At 43.5% G+C, this 18,583-nt stretch overlaps 1 protein-coding gene and 1 long non-coding RNA gene across 4 annotated transcripts in view; both read left to right on the forward strand.

Annotated features, from left to right (window-relative positions):
• Positions 1-14,810, forward strand: part of LOC116783162 — a 65,300-nt gene extending 50,490 nt beyond the window's left edge. The window contains exon 4 of one of the 2 annotated variants that reach the window (XR_004355508.1): positions 14,463-14,810. This is a non-coding gene — a long non-coding RNA (uncharacterized LOC116783162). Of the gene's footprint in view, positions 1-3,732; positions 3,825-14,462 lie in introns of those variants that run through there. The other variant, XR_004355509.1, reaches the window with a different exon arrangement.
• Positions 14,811-16,267: 1,457 nt separating this feature from the next.
• The window catches only part of VGLL3 (vestigial like family member 3), a 28,492-nt gene continuing 26,176 nt past the window's right edge, over positions 16,268-18,583 (forward strand). Inside the window, exon 1 of one of the 2 annotated variants that reach the window (XM_032679913.1) lies at positions 16,268-16,380. In XM_032679913.1, the coding sequence (XP_032535804.1) occupies positions 16,288-16,380 (93 nt within the window). In that variant the 5' untranslated portion in view covers positions 16,268-16,287. The remainder of the gene's footprint in view (positions 16,381-18,583) is intronic. The other variant, XM_032679914.1, reaches the window with a different exon arrangement.

Genomic DNA, 18,583 nt, shown 5'->3' on the forward strand with positions numbered 1-18,583 from the left:
GGGGCACTGTAAATGCTCATCCCTGTTTTAAGAGCACAGTCCTTACAGTGAGTAAGGATTCTTCCATCTCCCTTTCATATGGGAGGACCCTACACCAGGGCAGATAAACTGAGTTAGTTACTCTCACGTGGTTTTCTGGTGACTACATGATTTATCATGAGCTTTCCCTCATTGATTTTTCTCATATGGAGAGAGCTCCTTAATATGACTGAAGGAATTACTGGATTGTGGTAAAGAGCATGCAGAGCTTGCACCAAAGGATATTTTCAAAGAGCTGACTTTTTCAAGAGTTCCTAGAGGTAATGAGTTTGATTTTAAATAATGTAATTCTTGTCTTTCGTAACAATTTTCTAATAAGCTATAGTCTCATTCAATTAGCATGGTAAGTCCTATTTTGTGTAGTTTATTTTGTGCATTATTGAAGTTCAATTTTCATCTACATTATGGGAAATACATGAAAACAGCATCCTCTACTTACCAGCGTGTAGATTTTTTTTCTTTTTCATATTTCGCGTGAAATAAAAATAGAAGCAAGGTAAAAATGTGACAGAATTAATGTAGTGCATAACTCTGGGGGCATCACTATCTGGCAGAAAAATTCCTAATGAAATCATCATTCACAGGAAACCTTGCTTCAAGTTACAGAATGCACACTGAAAACTAGAGATTAATATGCTTAAAGGAAAAGCAGATAAATAGACAGAAGGCGTGATTGAACAAAATTCTCCCGACTTGGGTAGTTTGTATTTCATTTTGTACTTATAAATCCGTGTTACAGATGCCTGGAAGAGACTTGGTGTTTTCCCCAGGCTTTCCATCACTGAGCTATTACTGTGGATTTCTCTGCTGCACTCCTGACTGATATCATATCACTGACTGTCCTCTGGCAACTACTCCCCAGCAATTTGGCTCGTTCGTATTACTCACTTTTAATCAGATAAGATATATCCTTCAGCACCTGCTCTCAGCCTCTGTAGGCTTTCTCTAAACTTACTAAGAACTGACTGAAGCCTGGTGTGGTAATAAAGGTAGCCCCATTAAAAAAAGAAAAAAGAACAAAAAAAAAATTTCTTGCAATGTAGGATAAAACTTTTGGTTTCACTTCTTTAAAGGACTTTTTTAAGATCACGTTCGATGGGTTCTATCAGGAATTTAGACCTATTTCAACTGAAGTGGCTTTATCAACCTGTGTTCCAAGAAGGGGCAGACTCATTCTGGAATTCTACTTCCTCCTGCTATTCAAGCTGCAGGCTGAAATCAGACAATTTTCAGGTGTTTCCAGTAGTTGCTCAGAGAGGGATATTTTATTAGTTTCCCTTTCTATGCTGTTCATAGTTCCTGTGCCCCCAGTAAAACGCAGGTTTGACTTCAGAGGCTGCTGGTGTGGTGCCTGAGGAGTTGGTATCAACTGCTCCACAGCTCTGCTGAACTCTAAGAGTTAAGATCACCATCTGAATTTCTCCTCCCACGATGAGCAACTTCCTCTCACCAAGCATGGGAAGGCATCATTCAGTATGACTCTGGACCACATTCAGGAGCAGTATTTTATTTCCCTTGAGGAACAGTGGTCATATTACCCACTTAAAATAGCCCAGGTTTTGATTTTTCATTTGAGGAGCAAAATTATTCCTGGCTAGCCTGAGTTACGAAAGATTTACTTTGAAGAACAATAAAAAACTGCTGATGCAATTATAATGAAAATACTACTCTGAGGTAAAGCTATAGGAGGAACAAGGATATATAAAAGCAATTTAATTTCATGAGGTTTGGAAGCATTGCCCTTCATCTATTTAAGATCTATTTTTATTAAATTTTTTTAGCCTGGAGGCTAATTCATTTTTTAATGTATGTTTGTCTTTCAGCAGATTACTGATTTAAGCAGCAGGTTGCATGACAGTGGTCTAGAAATACTAATTTGCATGCGTGATTTTATATTTCCTCTGCAAGAAACACAAATGGCTCTTTCATAAAGCTTCTTTCACTCGGTTGCTTTTTTTGAAAACTGTGCTAAATGCAGATTGGTTCACTAATGAATGGTCACATGATCCTCAGGATAATGAAATTCGTTTATATTGGTTTTTGCTCTCTGTCCTTTACTTCTCCCACTAGGATCTTTCCTGGTCTCTCCCATGTAATACCCTCTGATCTCTCGCTCCACTGTGTTCTTACCTCCTTCTCCTATCCCAAAAAAACCCAACAGATCTCACCATGGGCCTTACCCTCTTCCTCCAGCCTGCTGGCTGGACCAGAGTCAGGCTGACCAGCTGGTGAGCACAGACTGCCTTGCTACAAACTCTTCGAGTAAGTGGTGCTCTGTAGTGTTAATTAACAGGGTATTCACTTCATTCATGCACAGCAGCAGCTCATGCTGGGAGCCAAATCTTTGACTGACAAAATCTCCAGCTAAACCAAGCACTTTGTTGATTTAAACCAGAACCTAATCCTTAAAGTGGGAGTAGTAACTAAGTGTAAGAAACTACTGGGTGATCTCATGAAGTGAATTTATCACGTCCCTGATCCTGCAGTTTTCTACATGTTATTGTACTAATTCATTCTTACTTCCAGCCTGGCCTGCATTTCCATGCCACTGTTGCAAAATGCTTTTTTTCAGAGGTTCAGTGCGTTCCAAGAGTTCTTGGAGAAATCTGTTGGTGAGTTTAGTTCTGCTTTTGAAGTCAGGTGGCATTCAGGTTCGGAAGAAGCCCGACTTACCTTGCACATTATTCAAAAGGGGCTTTTACAGCTCAACCCTTAGTTTAGAAATGTGTAGTTTCAAGCAGAGCTATGTGTTCACATATGTACCAAAGTGCCTGAATGTATAATGCCAAATATGAGCCTGAAAAAAAAAAAGAAAAGGAAACTTTCTTCTGTCAGTTTTACCGAAATGGTTTACTCTTGTTGCAAACCACACAGTATTTGCTGTGCTTACACAGCTATTCTTTGAGTAGTGCAATTATTATTTTTTAATACTCCTTACCTTTTATTTAAAACTAGAACAAAATTCTGTTCTCACAGTTACTGTGAAAATGCCAGAACTGTGTTTTCCAAATGATCCAACCCAAATAAAACCAAAGGCAGTGTAAAATCAGAATGAACCCAAAAGCTTCGGAGCCCCAATGTGTAATAAAAAACTCAGATGAGCCCATTCTTAAATTCAATTGTTTTAAAGTTGATTTGAAGTTGTGATTTTAGGAGGACACCAACTTGTGAGTTTTGATTTCAACAGACCAAAAATAGAGCTTCACTGTAATCAGGTTATTAAAATGGAGAAAATAACCAACAGATCTTACCTCACAGGCAACCTTCCAGAAACAGTCCAGTCAGTGCTTGTGTTTGCTAAGGCAGTGAAAATGGACATATCAGATCATCAGTGGAGACGATTATATCCAGCTCTCACTGCTCAAATGTCTGTTAAGAGTTAACCAGAAGGGAAGGAGCCCTGTATGGGGTTGTCCTTGTGCCCGGAGCCCTGCACGGACCCAAACCTTTCAGCTTCTTGTCAATGACGTCCATCTGCTGGACACAAATTGATATTACAGCAGCCAAAGCCAACAGCTTCTTAAAAGGTGTGTCAGCGCTGCCTGTGTGTGTCACTGGGATTTAATTTTCTTAACGGAGGTGGGTTTATTTGCAAATTCTTGACGCCTGAGGGAGAGTTTATTGGACCGACTGATTTCCTCAGTAAGCTTATCGCTCTTGACTGAGATGTATTCTCATTTTTTCCCCCTCCAGATTCTTACTTACATCCTGCTGAAGCTGCTGATGATGACATTTTCTTCAGGTTCAAAATCTGGACATTGCCTGATTCCCTGCTGATAAATTTACCACCAGAAAAAAAAAAAAGTGGACATTTCAGAAAAAAATTTTGGTCTCTCACTGTCTGAGAGACCTAAACAGTGTAAATGAGTTAAAAGCAGAGTTCTGCAATCCCTCTCCCTTTGTTTTAGCAGATATTATACAGGGAATACTCCTGAGAGACTTAAATGAATCCTCTTGTATGCACTAGGTCTTGCTGCCTAGGAGATGTACAGCTGGCATAGGTAACAGCACAGTGTACCTGAAAAAAACCCTGTGTTTAAAACAGAAAGGTAAAAGCTTGAATTAACCCGATTAACAAACAGCTTTATATCCATTTTATTTATGATCAATAATTCAGAGCATCCCAAGTCCCTCATGGGGAGTCCCAAGTCCATCATGTTGGTTACCATAACCCGTGGAATTAAACACGGGTCAGAGAACAAGAATGAAATTACAAAACCCTCTTGGAAATGTCATATGGTTTTGAGACCGTCTAATCAAAATTATTCAAAAGTAAAGTGTTTTTCAGTACCAACCAAAGGGTGGAACTGCCAGAAGTGGGAATCCTGCTGAATTTCACATCCTCCCACCATGTCAACGTGAAAAGGTAGCACTGTTGCTGCCTATGTGCTGCACTTGTCTGTTCTCCCCGGAGTGTCTCTTCACTGCCTGACTGAAGTGATTAACTGATGGATCCGTATTTCTGAATCCCAGCCAACACAGTCATCGTTTACTTCAGTTGTTGAACAGAAGGGCAGTAACCACGGTGTAACTGGAAAGTGGTTGTAAGTCTTTCTTTGATGGCCCCTGAGCACTGAGTGTCCTGCTGTGCATACTCTTTTTCTCCTTCAAGTACCTAATGAGTTACCCTGTGAGCTGTGCTGTCCCTAATGCTTTGCAGGCTGAGTAGAGCAGCATTCCCAACCATTAACTTATCTTAAAAATTGATGTTTGCCATTTGACAAGATATTTTCTGCTTGTGGTTTGTTCTGTGAGCTTGCTAGAGCGAGGAAGTTCCTCTGATATGGGATACCTCTAGCAAGAAGCTTCAGGGTTACCTGGCAATTCTGTATGAAAAACACTTACTGTTCTCAACAAGTTTTAATTCTAGCAACCTTTTAAGGCTGCTCTAAACAGAAAACCCTACTCAAGGTGTCATTTGGACAATTCTGAAGTATAATAAATAGTGAGACAATTGGTAAGTGATGTGTTGGTGTGTGTTGGTGCTTTGCTCCATGCAGTGGATTAACTTTCTGATTTGACTAATTTAAAATTCATTATGTACACAGCGGTTTTTTCTTTTTTGAGAGGGAAAGCCACGCACAAATGCAACAACTTCATTTTCTTTTGCACCTCAAAAATATTAGTTATTGCTGTTAGTACTGGCATTCATATTCTATTCCTTGTACACAGCAATATGAAAACAAACAATAATAGCTGAGCAACTTCCACCTGTGCATGGTGATGTTTATATTCTCTTTAAAGAGAAGGTGTGAAGGGAGAGAGTTGTCCAATTACTGAAAAAGCTGTATATGTCTCTCTGAATGTTTTAAAGAAGGTGAATTCTCACATCTGATTGGAAACAATATTGACATTTGCCAGGACTCTGGTCACCTTTTTATTTGCAGAAATTTCTGTCTTCTGTAAAGATTTGTGTCCCTTCATTCTAGATCTGTGGGAGCTCTACTCTCACTCTGGGGAGGTAGAAACCTCGTGCCAAATGGGCTTTGCTTCTAACCAGTTTTCAGGATGGAGCATTAAATGGTCTTTCCAATGTCCTGGAGTCATCTCCAGGCACTGACCATGATCAGTGAGATGTGAATGGAAGCTACTCCTGGACCTTAGGACTGATTTTCATATTATTCTGCTATATAGATGCCATTTAGAACAAAGGGAGTACCTCTTCCAAGGTTAAATATTCTGAGAAGGGAGAAATTACCTTTCTAAATACTGCAATATGCCTGAGGGACATTTTTTTTTTCTTACACAGCATTATTTTAAAAGTAATCAAACCTGCCAGGAGTGCAATGTCACGTGAAGCCATTTAAAGTGTCAGAAGATGCCCACGAAAGTTAAAGTTACTGTTTCATCTTTGCCATTGTTTCTGCTGTGCCCAGACTTTACAAAACCCAATGATGCCTGTAAGAGCCCCGGCAGGCTGACGTCTGTCCATCCCGAGGCACAATGGAAGGAATCAAGAATAGAGCAGCTGCCTGAATTCTGAATCGTCTTGTTTTCATGGGCTCTTACATAAGCCTTTTTCTTTTCTTCTCCTTCTGGCTCTGTATTTACCAAGTCGAGGGTCTGTCTCATTGTTCCATTAGTGCACTACCTGAATTCACAGCAAACCGATGAAACACGGCAATAAATCCTATTAGATGCCGCATGCGGAACACGGTTCCCAAATGCTCTCCCGAGCCATCCACATCCCTCTCGAGCAGATATCAAAGCCAGTGAGATCATATGCGGGAAAAGAGAAGGGCAAACTTTTTCAGAACGGTGAGGTATGAACCGCACAACACAAAAAATGCCGTTCTTCGGGAAAGCGAGATTTTTCCAATTGTCTGCGTATAGAACCGCCGATGGGATGAGTGGAGGGGACAAAGTGCTCCCACCTTCACCCCTCTCTCCCTCCACGTTCCTGGCAGGAGTCTGTACAGGCCAAGGCTACAGCTGCCCCCCTGCTATCAGACCCCACAGCTTCGTATGTCAGCCCGACTTCGGTCCAGCTCATTTAAAGGATTCATTTTGGTACAGTTTAGCCTGAAGAAAGGAGATGCAGTGTTTTAAAAGCATGTTTCTTGCCTTGCTATGGGTGAGGTACCTGGCTCATTTGTCCTTCATAACTTGCAGTTCTGAATGTTTCTGAGGTTGTTAGGGTTGCTTCTCTCCTACACTGCTTTCTGTCATGTAGCTGCTGGATCTGTGGCGTGTTGTTGAGCAGGCCTGTTCACTTGTCACGTTATAATTTCTAATTTATAATTAGGCTGATGTTATCTATAACCCGTTCAAGAGATACCAGTAGGCTTTCAGATGTTTCTGTCCACCAGGGGAACACTCACTGTGACTGAAACCTCTTGGGTTCCTCCTGGTTCTCAAGAGGTTCAGCACTGGGCCAGCAGGAGCTTCCTCGGCACTGTCAGGAATGAAGTGTTTTTTGGCACGTGCAGGAGCTGAATGCTAGGCACCTGGAGAACTTTAAAATTGAAATAGGTACCTACTTAGTTTTAAGAGCCTTCAGAGCTGGGCAGCAGCTGAGCAGAGGTTTTTAGTATCACTGTTTGTAATTGTCTGCCCAGCTGCCTGCTTGGATACCTAAATGCCTTTTTGGGATCTGGCCCTCAGCGTTTTTTTTTTTAAACTTTCTTATGCATTAAATAATAAAGACCAGGCAATTAAGAAGTCTTGCTTAACTGTGTTAGCCTCTTGAAGAGAGCTACAAATCAGCCTCATTTCCTCCTCCTGAGAATCATTAGATGGTTTGTTACAAGGGCGAAGGGAGCCTCTGCAGCATTTCATGGCAGAAGCTCATAGGGCTGCTCTGTGGAGTGCTCTGTTCAGTTGTTTACAAACCAAGTGTGATAGATTGAGCATCCCAGTTGGATGTTTAGTTTGAAAAGTGATATGTCAGTTGCTATTTAATTAGGACTCTGCAGCCCACCTTTCTCAGATGCTGCAGCTTATTAAAGCACTCCCTGATTGGGAATATGCAGATGCTGTTGGTGGAAGAAATAGCTGCCTTTAGTCAGAGTGAAAGGACTTTGCCACCTCTAACTTGGAGTTATGGCAGCAGGCTTGGACCCCAGGGCTTAGGTGTAAGGACAGAGCAGACAAACAGGCTTCTATTTTCCTTCCAAGGAAAATGCTGTCAGAGAGGGGTGTTGCTGTGCTCCCTGCTCCAGGAGAGGAAATGCTTCTCCACTGCTGCCCGTGTATCCTACTCACACAGCTCTTCCCTGCAAGGATTTCAAGAACAGGTGAGCAGCTTCTCTGCTGCTTCCTCGTTTGGGCTGGGATGTGAGAGCAACAGCAAGCAGCTTAATTTGGTGTTTAATACCTCTGTGAGAGGCCTGCAAAGAATAAGCTTCTTGCAGTAAAAGGACATCACAGTGTTTAAGGCCAGGTTTAAGAAGGCCTTGAGAAACCTGGTCTAGTGGAAGGTGTCTCTGCCCATGGCAGGGGGGTTGGGACTAGACGATCTTTAAGGCCTCTTCCAACCCAAGCCATTCTGTGATTCTCCAGTGGTGCAGTCTTCTCTTATTTGGAAGGCAATTAGTACTTCTTTATAAAATTAGAGGCTTTGAGTCTGCAAAGAGACTCCCCAAAACTGTAAAAATATCTCTAAAATAAAAAGGCAACCTCAAACTCACCCCCAGAACTGATGGTGCTCAGGGGAACTGATACACTTGGAGAATTATATATCTTATTGATACTAAGCTACAGCAGCTATGCCAGTGCCTTAAGCATCTCTGTTTGCTTCAAATGTACCTTTTGAGAGATGACAATTCTCTGTCTCACTTTGAACTATGAAAGATGACTTTAGAAGAAAGCATCTTATTTGTGTATATATATATATATACACATTTATATAATTTTTATAGAAAAGCAGACATCAATGAAGTAAAACATCGAGTGCTGTTGTGCTGGATCCCTCTCCTCCAAAAAACCTGTTGTTTGTACTATTTAGGCAGAAGCACAGGATTTCTTCTAGGTGTTAGAGATAATGTGTGTGTGTGTGTAGGGGCAAGGGCTGTTTAACAGGTGAGAAAATTCCACTATGGAAGAAAAAGATGGATCTTCAGCTCTCTCGTGCCTGACTTTGGGAGCATTGTCTTTACTCAGTAGTTTGCTTTGGCTTTTGTACAAGCAAAATTCTACTGTATTTCCCAACTCCTCTGGCTTTCAGGAAAGCAATATCTTCCTTTTTAAGTTTGTTCTTTTTTTCAGGCAGTTTCAGGATGCTGGTTTTGCTCACGTGAAGACCTCCTTTTCTGTTGAGGCAGTCACATCCCATAGCACAGGGACGCCCACAGAGGAGGAAATAATCATGTCAATGAATCTTGCTGCCTACAGGAGACTAAACAAGCTGCATGACTTAAGCCTGTGCTTGAATGACAAAGTTCTGGGCATGATCTTGAGCTGATTAAGCCCACAGCCTCTATATCTCCAACTCTAAAAGAAATAATGGTGATAGCTGATATGGTCATTGTGGGATTTAGTGTATTCATATACAAATATTTTACACATTTTGCTATGCAATATATTATTTCACTAGGAATTAATTACTTGTTTTCCCACTCATACAGAGTATTTTGGTTTTGTGATGGGAAAGGAACGATGCCATAGACAACTGAGAAGAGCTGGCTAAACATTATCAATAGCTGCATTTTATTTACCAGGAGACTGGCAATCCTCTAGAAGTATTTTTCTAGCCATTTCCTTCACCATACACAAGAATTCCTTAGATGAGCAAAGAAAAGCTAATAAAAAGCCCAAGATAATGAGATCACAAGAGCAATATGAAAAAGAAACTGGGAAATGCTGACAGTCTTGATTACTATAATAATCTAGTGTAAGAGAAATGTATGTTATTACTCTAATATACACTCTCGGCCAAAGGATTAAAAAAACCCACACCAACTCCCCCAAACAGTTGTTAAATTGTTAAAGCCATTTATGAAACTGCAGGAAAACAACTTTTTACTTCCATTTACATCTATATATATTTAGAGCTGGGAAATGGCATGTGGTACTAAAAACATGGCAGTGTTCCTTGCAGTAAATGCTTTCTGTCATGTAAACCAAAAAAAAAAAAAGGGTTTACATTGCCCCATTTTTGTGAACAAGAGTGTTCATCAAATGTTCCTATAGTCGCTATTCACAGCCAATAAAACATAAGGGGTGTTTCTAGCTGAAATATTATTGAAACCACTTATGTCAGGCAGAGGGAAAGGAGGGGGAAGTAAAAACTGGACACAGTAATGCAATTATTTCATTTCATGAAGTAGCCTACCTGGGAAAGATGAACCTGCAATGTTGGGTGACGAAACTGTTTGAGTGTGATATTTGTCTGAGGGTGAAGCAGGAACACAAAATCATTCCTGTTCTCCTGCAGGTTGCAATATCTGAATGCACGATGGGGAAGGATGTTAGCTGTGCCAGCAGGGATGGTTGTCGAACACCCAGGCATCACAGGGAAGTCAGGTTGTAAGACTGTGGGGTGGTTTTTTTCAAACTGAGAATTAATCCAAGATAAAACTGATCACTATTTCACTCAGTCCTAGCTTGGACTTGTGTCTCTGTCCTATTAACCCTACAGACACACATGTCTGTGCTCACATGAAGCAAGCCTTAGGGTTTGTTGGACTGGGTCAAACCCTTTGCAGTCAGCTGATGCAAACACGCTCTGCTACAGTCACTTCAGTGGTTCAGGTTTGTCCTAAATATGCTGGGCTAATGCTTTCCTGTGGGCTTCACTCTGGGCCAGGCATTGTCAGCTTGCCCCCAGCTCTGTATCTGCAGACACTCTGTATTTTATTCTGGCTAACTCATCAAAAACATGCCCACAGGAATGCCATTCCTCACTTACAGGTGGTGTGTCAGAGGCTGGGGCGCTGCTGTGACATTGTGTGAGCAAGGACCCATTTCAGGGCACAGTGTCAGTCAGTGATCACAAACTGGTCTCTGGTCCCCAGCCTGCAGAAAAACAAAAACATATCCTCCCAGGCTTTTCAGTTGCCAGGAACTGCTGGGCTTCATCCTCGATTGCTCCACACTCCCCACTTTTGCTGCAGCTTCACGGGGGAAGCGGGGAGGGAATCTGGGCTCAATCTGTGGCCAGTCAGGGACCAAAGAAACCCGCAGGGTAACTGGGAACAGCAGTGAAGCTGCCCTGCACTGGGCCAGCTGCTGCTACTGTACCAGCTGGAAGGCTGAGGGAGCACCCCAATGTGCTTTTTTCTTTTTTTTTTTTTTTTTATCTGATGAGGAGGAGGATAGAAGAGAACAGCATCATCCAGCTGTATGAGCATATTTCAATCAGTTTTCTGCTTCTCCTTTGCAGTTACTTTCCAGCTGCTTCACACTTCCCTCTCAGATGCAACAGGGCCCCAGATTTCAACTGCTGAGATGGAAACATGCTTAATAATAGATTATGAAAAAGACATGGTGAAAAATTCCAGCATAGATGGAGGATTTTAGTGCCAGATTGTGCCCTGGGATTCCAGTGCATATCTTCCATTAAAGACATTAAAAATGTTTGCATTTCAAGGAAGAATTCGGACTTTTGACACAATTCCCTCTTTTTCTTTGGGAGCCAAACATTTTCTGTGGTAACAGAACATATTATAACAAGAATAAATATAATGCATTCAGGCACCAAAATGAATAACAGTCCTTGATGTATTTGCTGAAGATTACAGGCATGAGATGTGAAAGCTTTTAGTGGCTTGAAGAAAGATATTTGCTGTAATTGGCACTGCAGCTTTGGTTTTATTACAAAATATGAAGGAGATGACCAGAGAGGTGTCCAGATGCTCACATCCTATGGAGAGGTTGCATTGCATCTCATGATCCTAAATTTGGCCGGTGGCTTGCTGTGTTTTGTTGCCTTTTGAATCTAGAGATCCCAAAATCTCGGGTTTATGTACTTGCCACACACAAACTGATGCCTCCTGTTCCAGAGAGGTCAAAACCTTGGTGGTGAGTGTGTGTGGCTGTACGTATAAGGGAAATTTTAAGCCTGTTTACTGTACCCATAAGGTGTTGTAGGGATTAAAATGGCACTGTATGAATGGAACACTTCTTTTTTTTCCTCAAACACTCAACCCTTCAATTTCTGTATTCTTTCAAATTGGAGCAATATAAGTATATACAGAGTGAAACTTTGTCCTCCAGAATGGAAATAACTCCCATCCTTCTCTCCCTCTTCAAGTGTTTGGGGCAATCTGTTTCCATTCCTTCAGTGATGGAAGTGCCTGCCTGCCTGCCTGCCTCCAATTTGTGCTCCTTCCCTGGGGAATGGGGAAAGACAGAGCTCAGCCCAGGAGTTTTTGAGCTCTCCATTCCCCCCTGCTTTCCTGGGACTTGCAGAGTATCCTCTGGAAGTGCAGATCCCAGTGGTGATGGCACTGCAGTTTTACAGGAATATGCCCAGCATCCCCTGAGTCCCAAGGTCAAGATGAACTTCCCAGCTGGGCTACCCAGTACAACATAATTTGAAAACCTTTAGAAATTTGTGTGGTGGCAGATCTCAACAGAAACTCAACTTCCTTTAGAGAGGGTTTGACAAAATTGAGTGTTCTCCACTAGAAAATGCTGTTGCATCAAAGTTGACTTTTTTTGGTTTTTTTAGTTATTGTCCATCTCATCAGAGAATTCCCAGCTAGTTGTGAACATTGTTTTTAATGTTACTATTCCTTTATATATTTAAGGCATAGAAAAAGCCTGGTGTGTATTTCCTTGGGGTGCCATGTGTATCTTCCGATTTGGTCTGCTTGTTTAGGAAAAACTAACAGTGTTAACATTTTTGGCTCTTGAGCAGCCCATAACAGCAAAGCCAAGGGGCTTTGCCTGTAAATACTAGCCACAGCTAGCTAGGGTGTGGTTTCCAATGATTTAAATACTTATAGAATGCCAGCAGAGGGTGAAACAAAAGGGGGGGGGAGGATAAAGGAGAGGAGTTGTTGTTTTGTTTGTTTTAATCTCTGTGGAACTGCCCAACTGCACAGAGCTGTCTCCTCAAAGAAATATTTGGAAATAATTCTATAGTGGTGAGAAGGGAGGGGAAGGACCCTTACTTCTTGTTGTTATTGTTCAAAAGGTTGGAAAGGCTTGCAAACTCTTTCCCAGCATTTTGTGAGGCCTTGACAAAAATTTTCTGATCTGTGGAAGTGGTGAGCACCTCCAACTCCAACATAAAATCTCGTCTCCAAGCAGACAAGTAAGTGAATTCTTGAGGAGCCTGTGCAGATTGCTTCTACCATGTTGCTGTGCTCTTCCTCTCTCCTCCAGGTACTACAGTGTACCAGACAAGCCATGTTCCCTTGATGTTACAACCCATGTAGCTGCTGTATCAAGTTAGGTTTGGAGGTGGTGCTTAATTAGTGCTCCTTGAGGATTTTCTGGCCTTATTTCTTAGCATCGCCAAAGTTCAGCGAGTCCAAGGATTGGTGTACCCTGATGGATTTAAGAAGCTACAAGACACAGCAAAGATGAATGAACTTTCCTTAAAATAGAGCCAGTCAGTTCTTTTCCTCATTAAAGAAACACACTGTGGCAGAAAGCTGGGATGTTTCCTTTCTGTAAAGAAGATCTTACACCAGTCATATCTCAGCTGATTCCCCTCCTCTCCTTTTGTCAGGGTGAGGCATCTGCATTAGCAAGCTGTGCTTTTCATTCCAAAGTGATGAAAGGGGACAACAATAAATTACAATGCCTTTTAAGAAGTCTCCAAATCTTATCAGATCTCACATTTCATCCTGGCTGCCCTTTCATGCCATTCTTTAACTATTACTCTAATCGACACTCAAAATTTACTATTTTGAGTGGACCTGAGTTCTTGCACCTAAGTACTTGTGCACCCAAGTGCTTGCAGCTACTGTTGTGAAATGGCATGGAGGCAGAAAGCAGAGACCCTCTCTCTTCCTTTTTTGTAAATTCCTACTCCCTGTGAAATCCCCATGTTTCTGAAAAGAGTGACCCTGTATGTACTCTGAGGTATTGTTACACTGTTAAAAATGGAAATCTGAGGCTGCTTCTTGTGGGGTGGAGGGGAAAGAGTTGAGAAAGGTGGTGGGTTTACCCCAGCTGTCTCATGATGCTTGAATACTGGGAGGAGAAAACAATACAACCAATATCTGAAAATGCAGCCACTTACCACTCTTTTATATAAATTCCAGATTATGAGCCAAACTCACTGTTGACATAAGCAGATGCAAATCTAATGAAGTCACTGCAGTTACTTCTACTTATGCCAGAGGTGAATTTGTCCCTATTTTTGGAACATGCTAGTTTTGTGCTACAGCATTGGCACACTGTATTGTGTCAAAATCCTTTGGAGCAATGGCAGCATGCCACTGGCTGACTGACACGGTGCATCATGTCAAACATCTGCCTGATAATGGTCCTGCTCTGCTTTTTGACATGATGCATCACGCCACTGCATCGTGCCCCAAAAGGCATCTGATAGGAATTGTGGCAGGATCTGATAATAAGGAATGTGTGCTAACTGAATATCAGAGCATTTTGGCATCTTGTGGGAAACAGTGATCTCTGTGCTGGTGCATTTATAAACCTCTTGGAAGTGCCTCATGCACTTGGGTGAAAAATGATCACTAATGTACTCCCACTTCAATGTGTCACATTAACATAGCAGATGATAAATCATTTTCTGTTTTGATCTGTTCTGCTTTGAGGACCGATATTGGATTTTCTCCTAAAAATGATCGATTGGTATTGAAAGAGCTTGTTTCTATATTTGTGATTTTACAGGCTTGTTTGGTTACTGCTATTAAATGCGTTATTAAGGAGGGTGTTGTTCTGGATTTTTTGGGTTCTGTTTTTTTTTTTTTTTTTATGAACTAGCATCAGGCGTCGTCGCCTTTGCATCTGAAAGCGTTTTACCTCAGACAGAATGGTGCTAAACAACATTTTCCCTAAAACAGGAAACATGTTTCACAATCCTCTGCGGCGAGCGAGCGGCACAAGCTTCCCCGAGAGGATCTGCGAGGGTGGAGAGCAGCCAGTCGTCCAAATGCGAGGAGGAGGCCGGGTGCCAGGAGACAGGGAGGCCAGAGGAATGCCTGGAGGCAGCCTGGCCATATGCTTGTGGTAAAAAGCTCCAGGTCAGGATCAGGCTCGTGTCCAGGAACAGCGAACTTCAGAAGGTGGGACTTGTTATTGCCCGACCGACGGCCTCCGGCTCCTGCAAACCTCGCTGTCGGGATAATGCTCTGCCTTAGGCTTGTTGTTGCGGTAGGAAACGAGGGGGGAAAAGAGATTTTTGAAATTAATAGGGCCCAGATCGAGCAGCAATCAGCGCTTGGATTTTCTGGTTTTGCAAAGAAACCACTCAGAAGTCCGAATATTTGGTAGAGCAAAGTGTGTGCTGCGATTGCATTGTACCCTTTTCAGATGCTTCTGAGTGACTGCAGAGTTTCACACTTCAGGTTGAATCCCTTCGCACAGATATGCAAAATGCGACAGGAACAAGTAAACACAGTGCTATTAAAGAAGTATATACCTACCCTAAAATCTGTATGCCCAAAACTCACAAAAAAAAAAAAAGAAAAAAATAAAAGGAAATAAAGAAAAGAAACTAAACACGCCTGCAGGAAATTGGATCTTTGTTCAAAGTATTGCAGTCGAATGTTTTGGAGAAATGCTTTCTATAAACAGGGAATCCTACTGGGGTCAGACAGAGCTATTTTAACCTTGTGTATTCATCTAACTGTTCTGGCCGAGGAGATGTGTGTGTGTTTGTGTGTGTGTGTATATACAAAGAGAGAGAGAGAGAGAGTTCAAATTTAGAATTTTTGATTGAAGGCTTCAATTTCTGGCCACTGTTAAATGTAGGCAAACTTCAAAACAAATTTCGTGAAAAAGAAACTTGAAACAATAATTAGTTTTAGACCAAACGAGAAGAATTACAAGAGCAAACAAGTGTAAATCATTCCCAGGCTCCTAAGCTGGAATAATGCTAACAAGCCATAGGCACAGTCTTTTCCATGTGAGGAATGGCATCGAAAGCCTCCGGGTGCAGGACTGCAGTAGGGGCAGCTCGCTGGCAGAAATGTGCACACAGAGGTAGGCCACGAATATTTGTGAATATGAATAGTTTTGAATATGACTGTAGCCATTACAGCCAGACCCCGGGTTTTCAAGGAGAACAGTACACTTAATTTTTATTTTTTTATTTTTTTTTTTAAACATCGCGGACCAAATGTGGGGAGGGAAGGGAATCTCCGGGCTTAGCCAGCAATCCACCCTGTGGAACAAGTAGGTTCCCCCTTCCTCATCGATGAACGTCCAGGACGAACCCTTCGGGAGCGGGAAGCGTGGCTGACACAGGTGACACCTCGCTTAGGCTTCGCCAAAACGCGGCAGCCCGGAGATGCCTCCCGCTCCCGCGCACGGAAGCGACGGGGACCCGACGAACGGGCTGCGCCTCGGAGCGCTGCGGAGGGGCGGGAGGGGCCGGGGCAGGTGCTGCGCGCCCGCGGAGCGGCGGGCGGGGCGCGGTGGGGTCTCCGCCCTCCCGGCGCTGCCGCGGCCGCGGCCGCCGGGGCGTCCCGCGCTGCCGCCGCCACCGCCGCGCTATAAGTGCGGGCGCGGGGCGCGGCGGCCGCCGAAGATGCGCCGGCGGCCGGAGCTGCGCGGCGCCTCGCCGGGGCCGCCCCGCGCCGAGGACGAGGAGCAGAAGAAGGAGGAGGAGGAGGAAGAAGAAGAGGAGGAAGGGGCAGACGGCGGTGGCGCGGGGCGGCCGCGGCCATGAGCTGCTCGGACGTGGCCATGCAGCAGCCCGCCCCGGCGGCGTGCGGGGCGCCCCGCTATCTGGCCGCGCCCGCGGCGGGGTGCGCGCAGGTGAGGCGCTGCGGTGGGGAGGGCCGGGAGGTGGAGGGGGGGGGGGTTTTTGGGGTGCTTGTCCCCCGCACCCCCCACCTTCCCCGCCGCCGTCAGCGGGCTGCAGAGCGCATCGCTGGCTGGCCGGGGCGGAGACCTCAGCCCCGGCCAGCCAGCGATGCGCGCTGCAGCCCCCGGCCTGATTTGGAGATGCGGGGAGCTGGTGAGGGTGCCCCAGAGCAGCGGAGCTTGGTAAGACCTTTTTTCTTTCTTTTTTCTTTTTTTTTTTTTAAACGAGAAAAATATTTCCCCCCCAAAATTCTTGTCTTTGGAGGGGTGGCTGTTGGCTTGCTCGGCGGGAGCGGGGCAGAGGGGGGGGGGGGGGAAGTTATTTCTTTTCTCCCCTGCCCTCCCTCTTCGCTCCGCCGTCGTTCCTTACTGGACGACCCTCCCTTTGCGGGCGCTGAGCAGCGCCTTCGCCCCGCGGGCGCGCACACGGGCGGAACCTCCGCCCTCCGCCGGCGGGAAGGGACCCGCGCTGCTCCCCACGGACGGGGCGCGCCGCGCCACTCGCCCCGGCGCTCCTGGAAGATCGTCTCCGGCGGGTTTCCAGCTGAATTTGGTGATCAGATGTATTTTTTTTTTCCCTTTTTTTTTTTTCTTCTTCTTTTTTTTTTAAGTGAATCAGGAAATTCTTATCAGGCTGACAGCATTTTTAGACTATGCAGTGCGTGGGTGAAGTGGGACTAATATTGACTTGGCCCTAATGTAGTCATCTGAGAATACATTTTTTGGTTGTTGCTGCATTCCATAAGGTTTTATCATTATTATCCATGAAGATTGTTTTCTCCGTACATGGGAAGTGACCCCTAATATCAACTTGCCTGGGAGACACGAGTATGGGCTAAAACATTAAAATTCCTATCGTGTATTGCTGGTTTTTTTCCTTTACTGCTGGGAGACAGAACCTGTTTGCAGAAATGATACCCCAGTGAACTTGCCCAGGTTGCTCACGTTGTTCACTGGAAAACTTGTGAGTTCTGTCTGTTGCATCGTGCCTTTGCAATTATTTTTTCTCTAATTTAGGTCACAGCTTGCAGAACCTTCTATCTATTCAATAATTTTCCTTCTGAACTTCGTATTTGGATATGTGGAGCTCCGGTTGTTAGCCTGTGTGGTTTGGACGGAAAATAAATAAATAATCTCTAATAACCTGACTCTCTGACAAGAGACCTAGAAGTAAAAAACTGCAGTTGAAACTTTGTTGACCTTTTTGACGTTTAACTCCAGAGGTGATGATCTGTATTTCTCTTCCAGATTTATAGAACACGCAGTATGTGAAAATCTATTAAATGATCGTTAGCAGCTGTGTCGTGCTCAAGTGCAATTGCTTTTTAATTTTAAGCATAATCATGAAGTTTCTCCTTCACCATATATGAAATGTCCCAGAGGCACCATCATAAAACCCAAAATTTCTTGAGATAATTTTGGATAAACTGAGTTCCCGTGGGTTGTGCTATTTATCGAGTGGAGGTAGATAAGCAAGGCAAGAAACACAGATAGCTCTGATGAGCCAGCACAGCTCATGAGTCTTGGCTGACACCATATATTCCATTTCCACCTAAAAACTTTCTAAACGTGGCTCTCCTACACGTTATTGACAATTTGGTTTAGTCAATCCCGTTTGCACCGGTTTTCCTGAAATACTCGAAGCTGGAGGGTCTTCCCACTCTAGTTAAATGTCAGACTGAAAAACTGAGCTGTTGCTGCTGAACTAAGAGTGCTGCGCCCTCTGATTCTAGCAGCTGCTAACTTTAGAGCAGTTTATGTATTTTTCTCTGAATCCAATGTTTTCTGAATTAAAAAAGTAAACATAGAATGAACTCCTCGTGCATCTGTATTCATAGTGAAAAGATTTATTGTTTGGGTAATGTGTGACATTTTGCAAATCTCTTCTGTTCCTTCAGAATTGTCCTGTCAGAGACATTTAATCAACTGCTAGAGAGCGTTAAGAAGGAAGGATGAAGAATCTGTTGCCAGGTTTTTGGTTCTTCTTACACATGTGTTCACCATGTAAAATGCTGCTGCGTTCTTCGTGGGGGTGATGACCATTTTAAAGAATGTTCCTCTTTGCTGGAATTAAAAAATGGTGGTTTAAAAATAACAGCGAGGGAAGATGAATTAGTGGGATATCTTAGAAATAAGGCTCTGCATTGGAGCTGAT

This window comes from Chiroxiphia lanceolata, chromosome 2 (genome assembly GCF_009829145.1).
Source record: "Chiroxiphia lanceolata isolate bChiLan1 chromosome 2, bChiLan1.pri, whole genome shotgun sequence".
Lineage (NCBI taxonomy): Eukaryota > Metazoa > Chordata > Aves > Passeriformes > Pipridae > Chiroxiphia > Chiroxiphia lanceolata.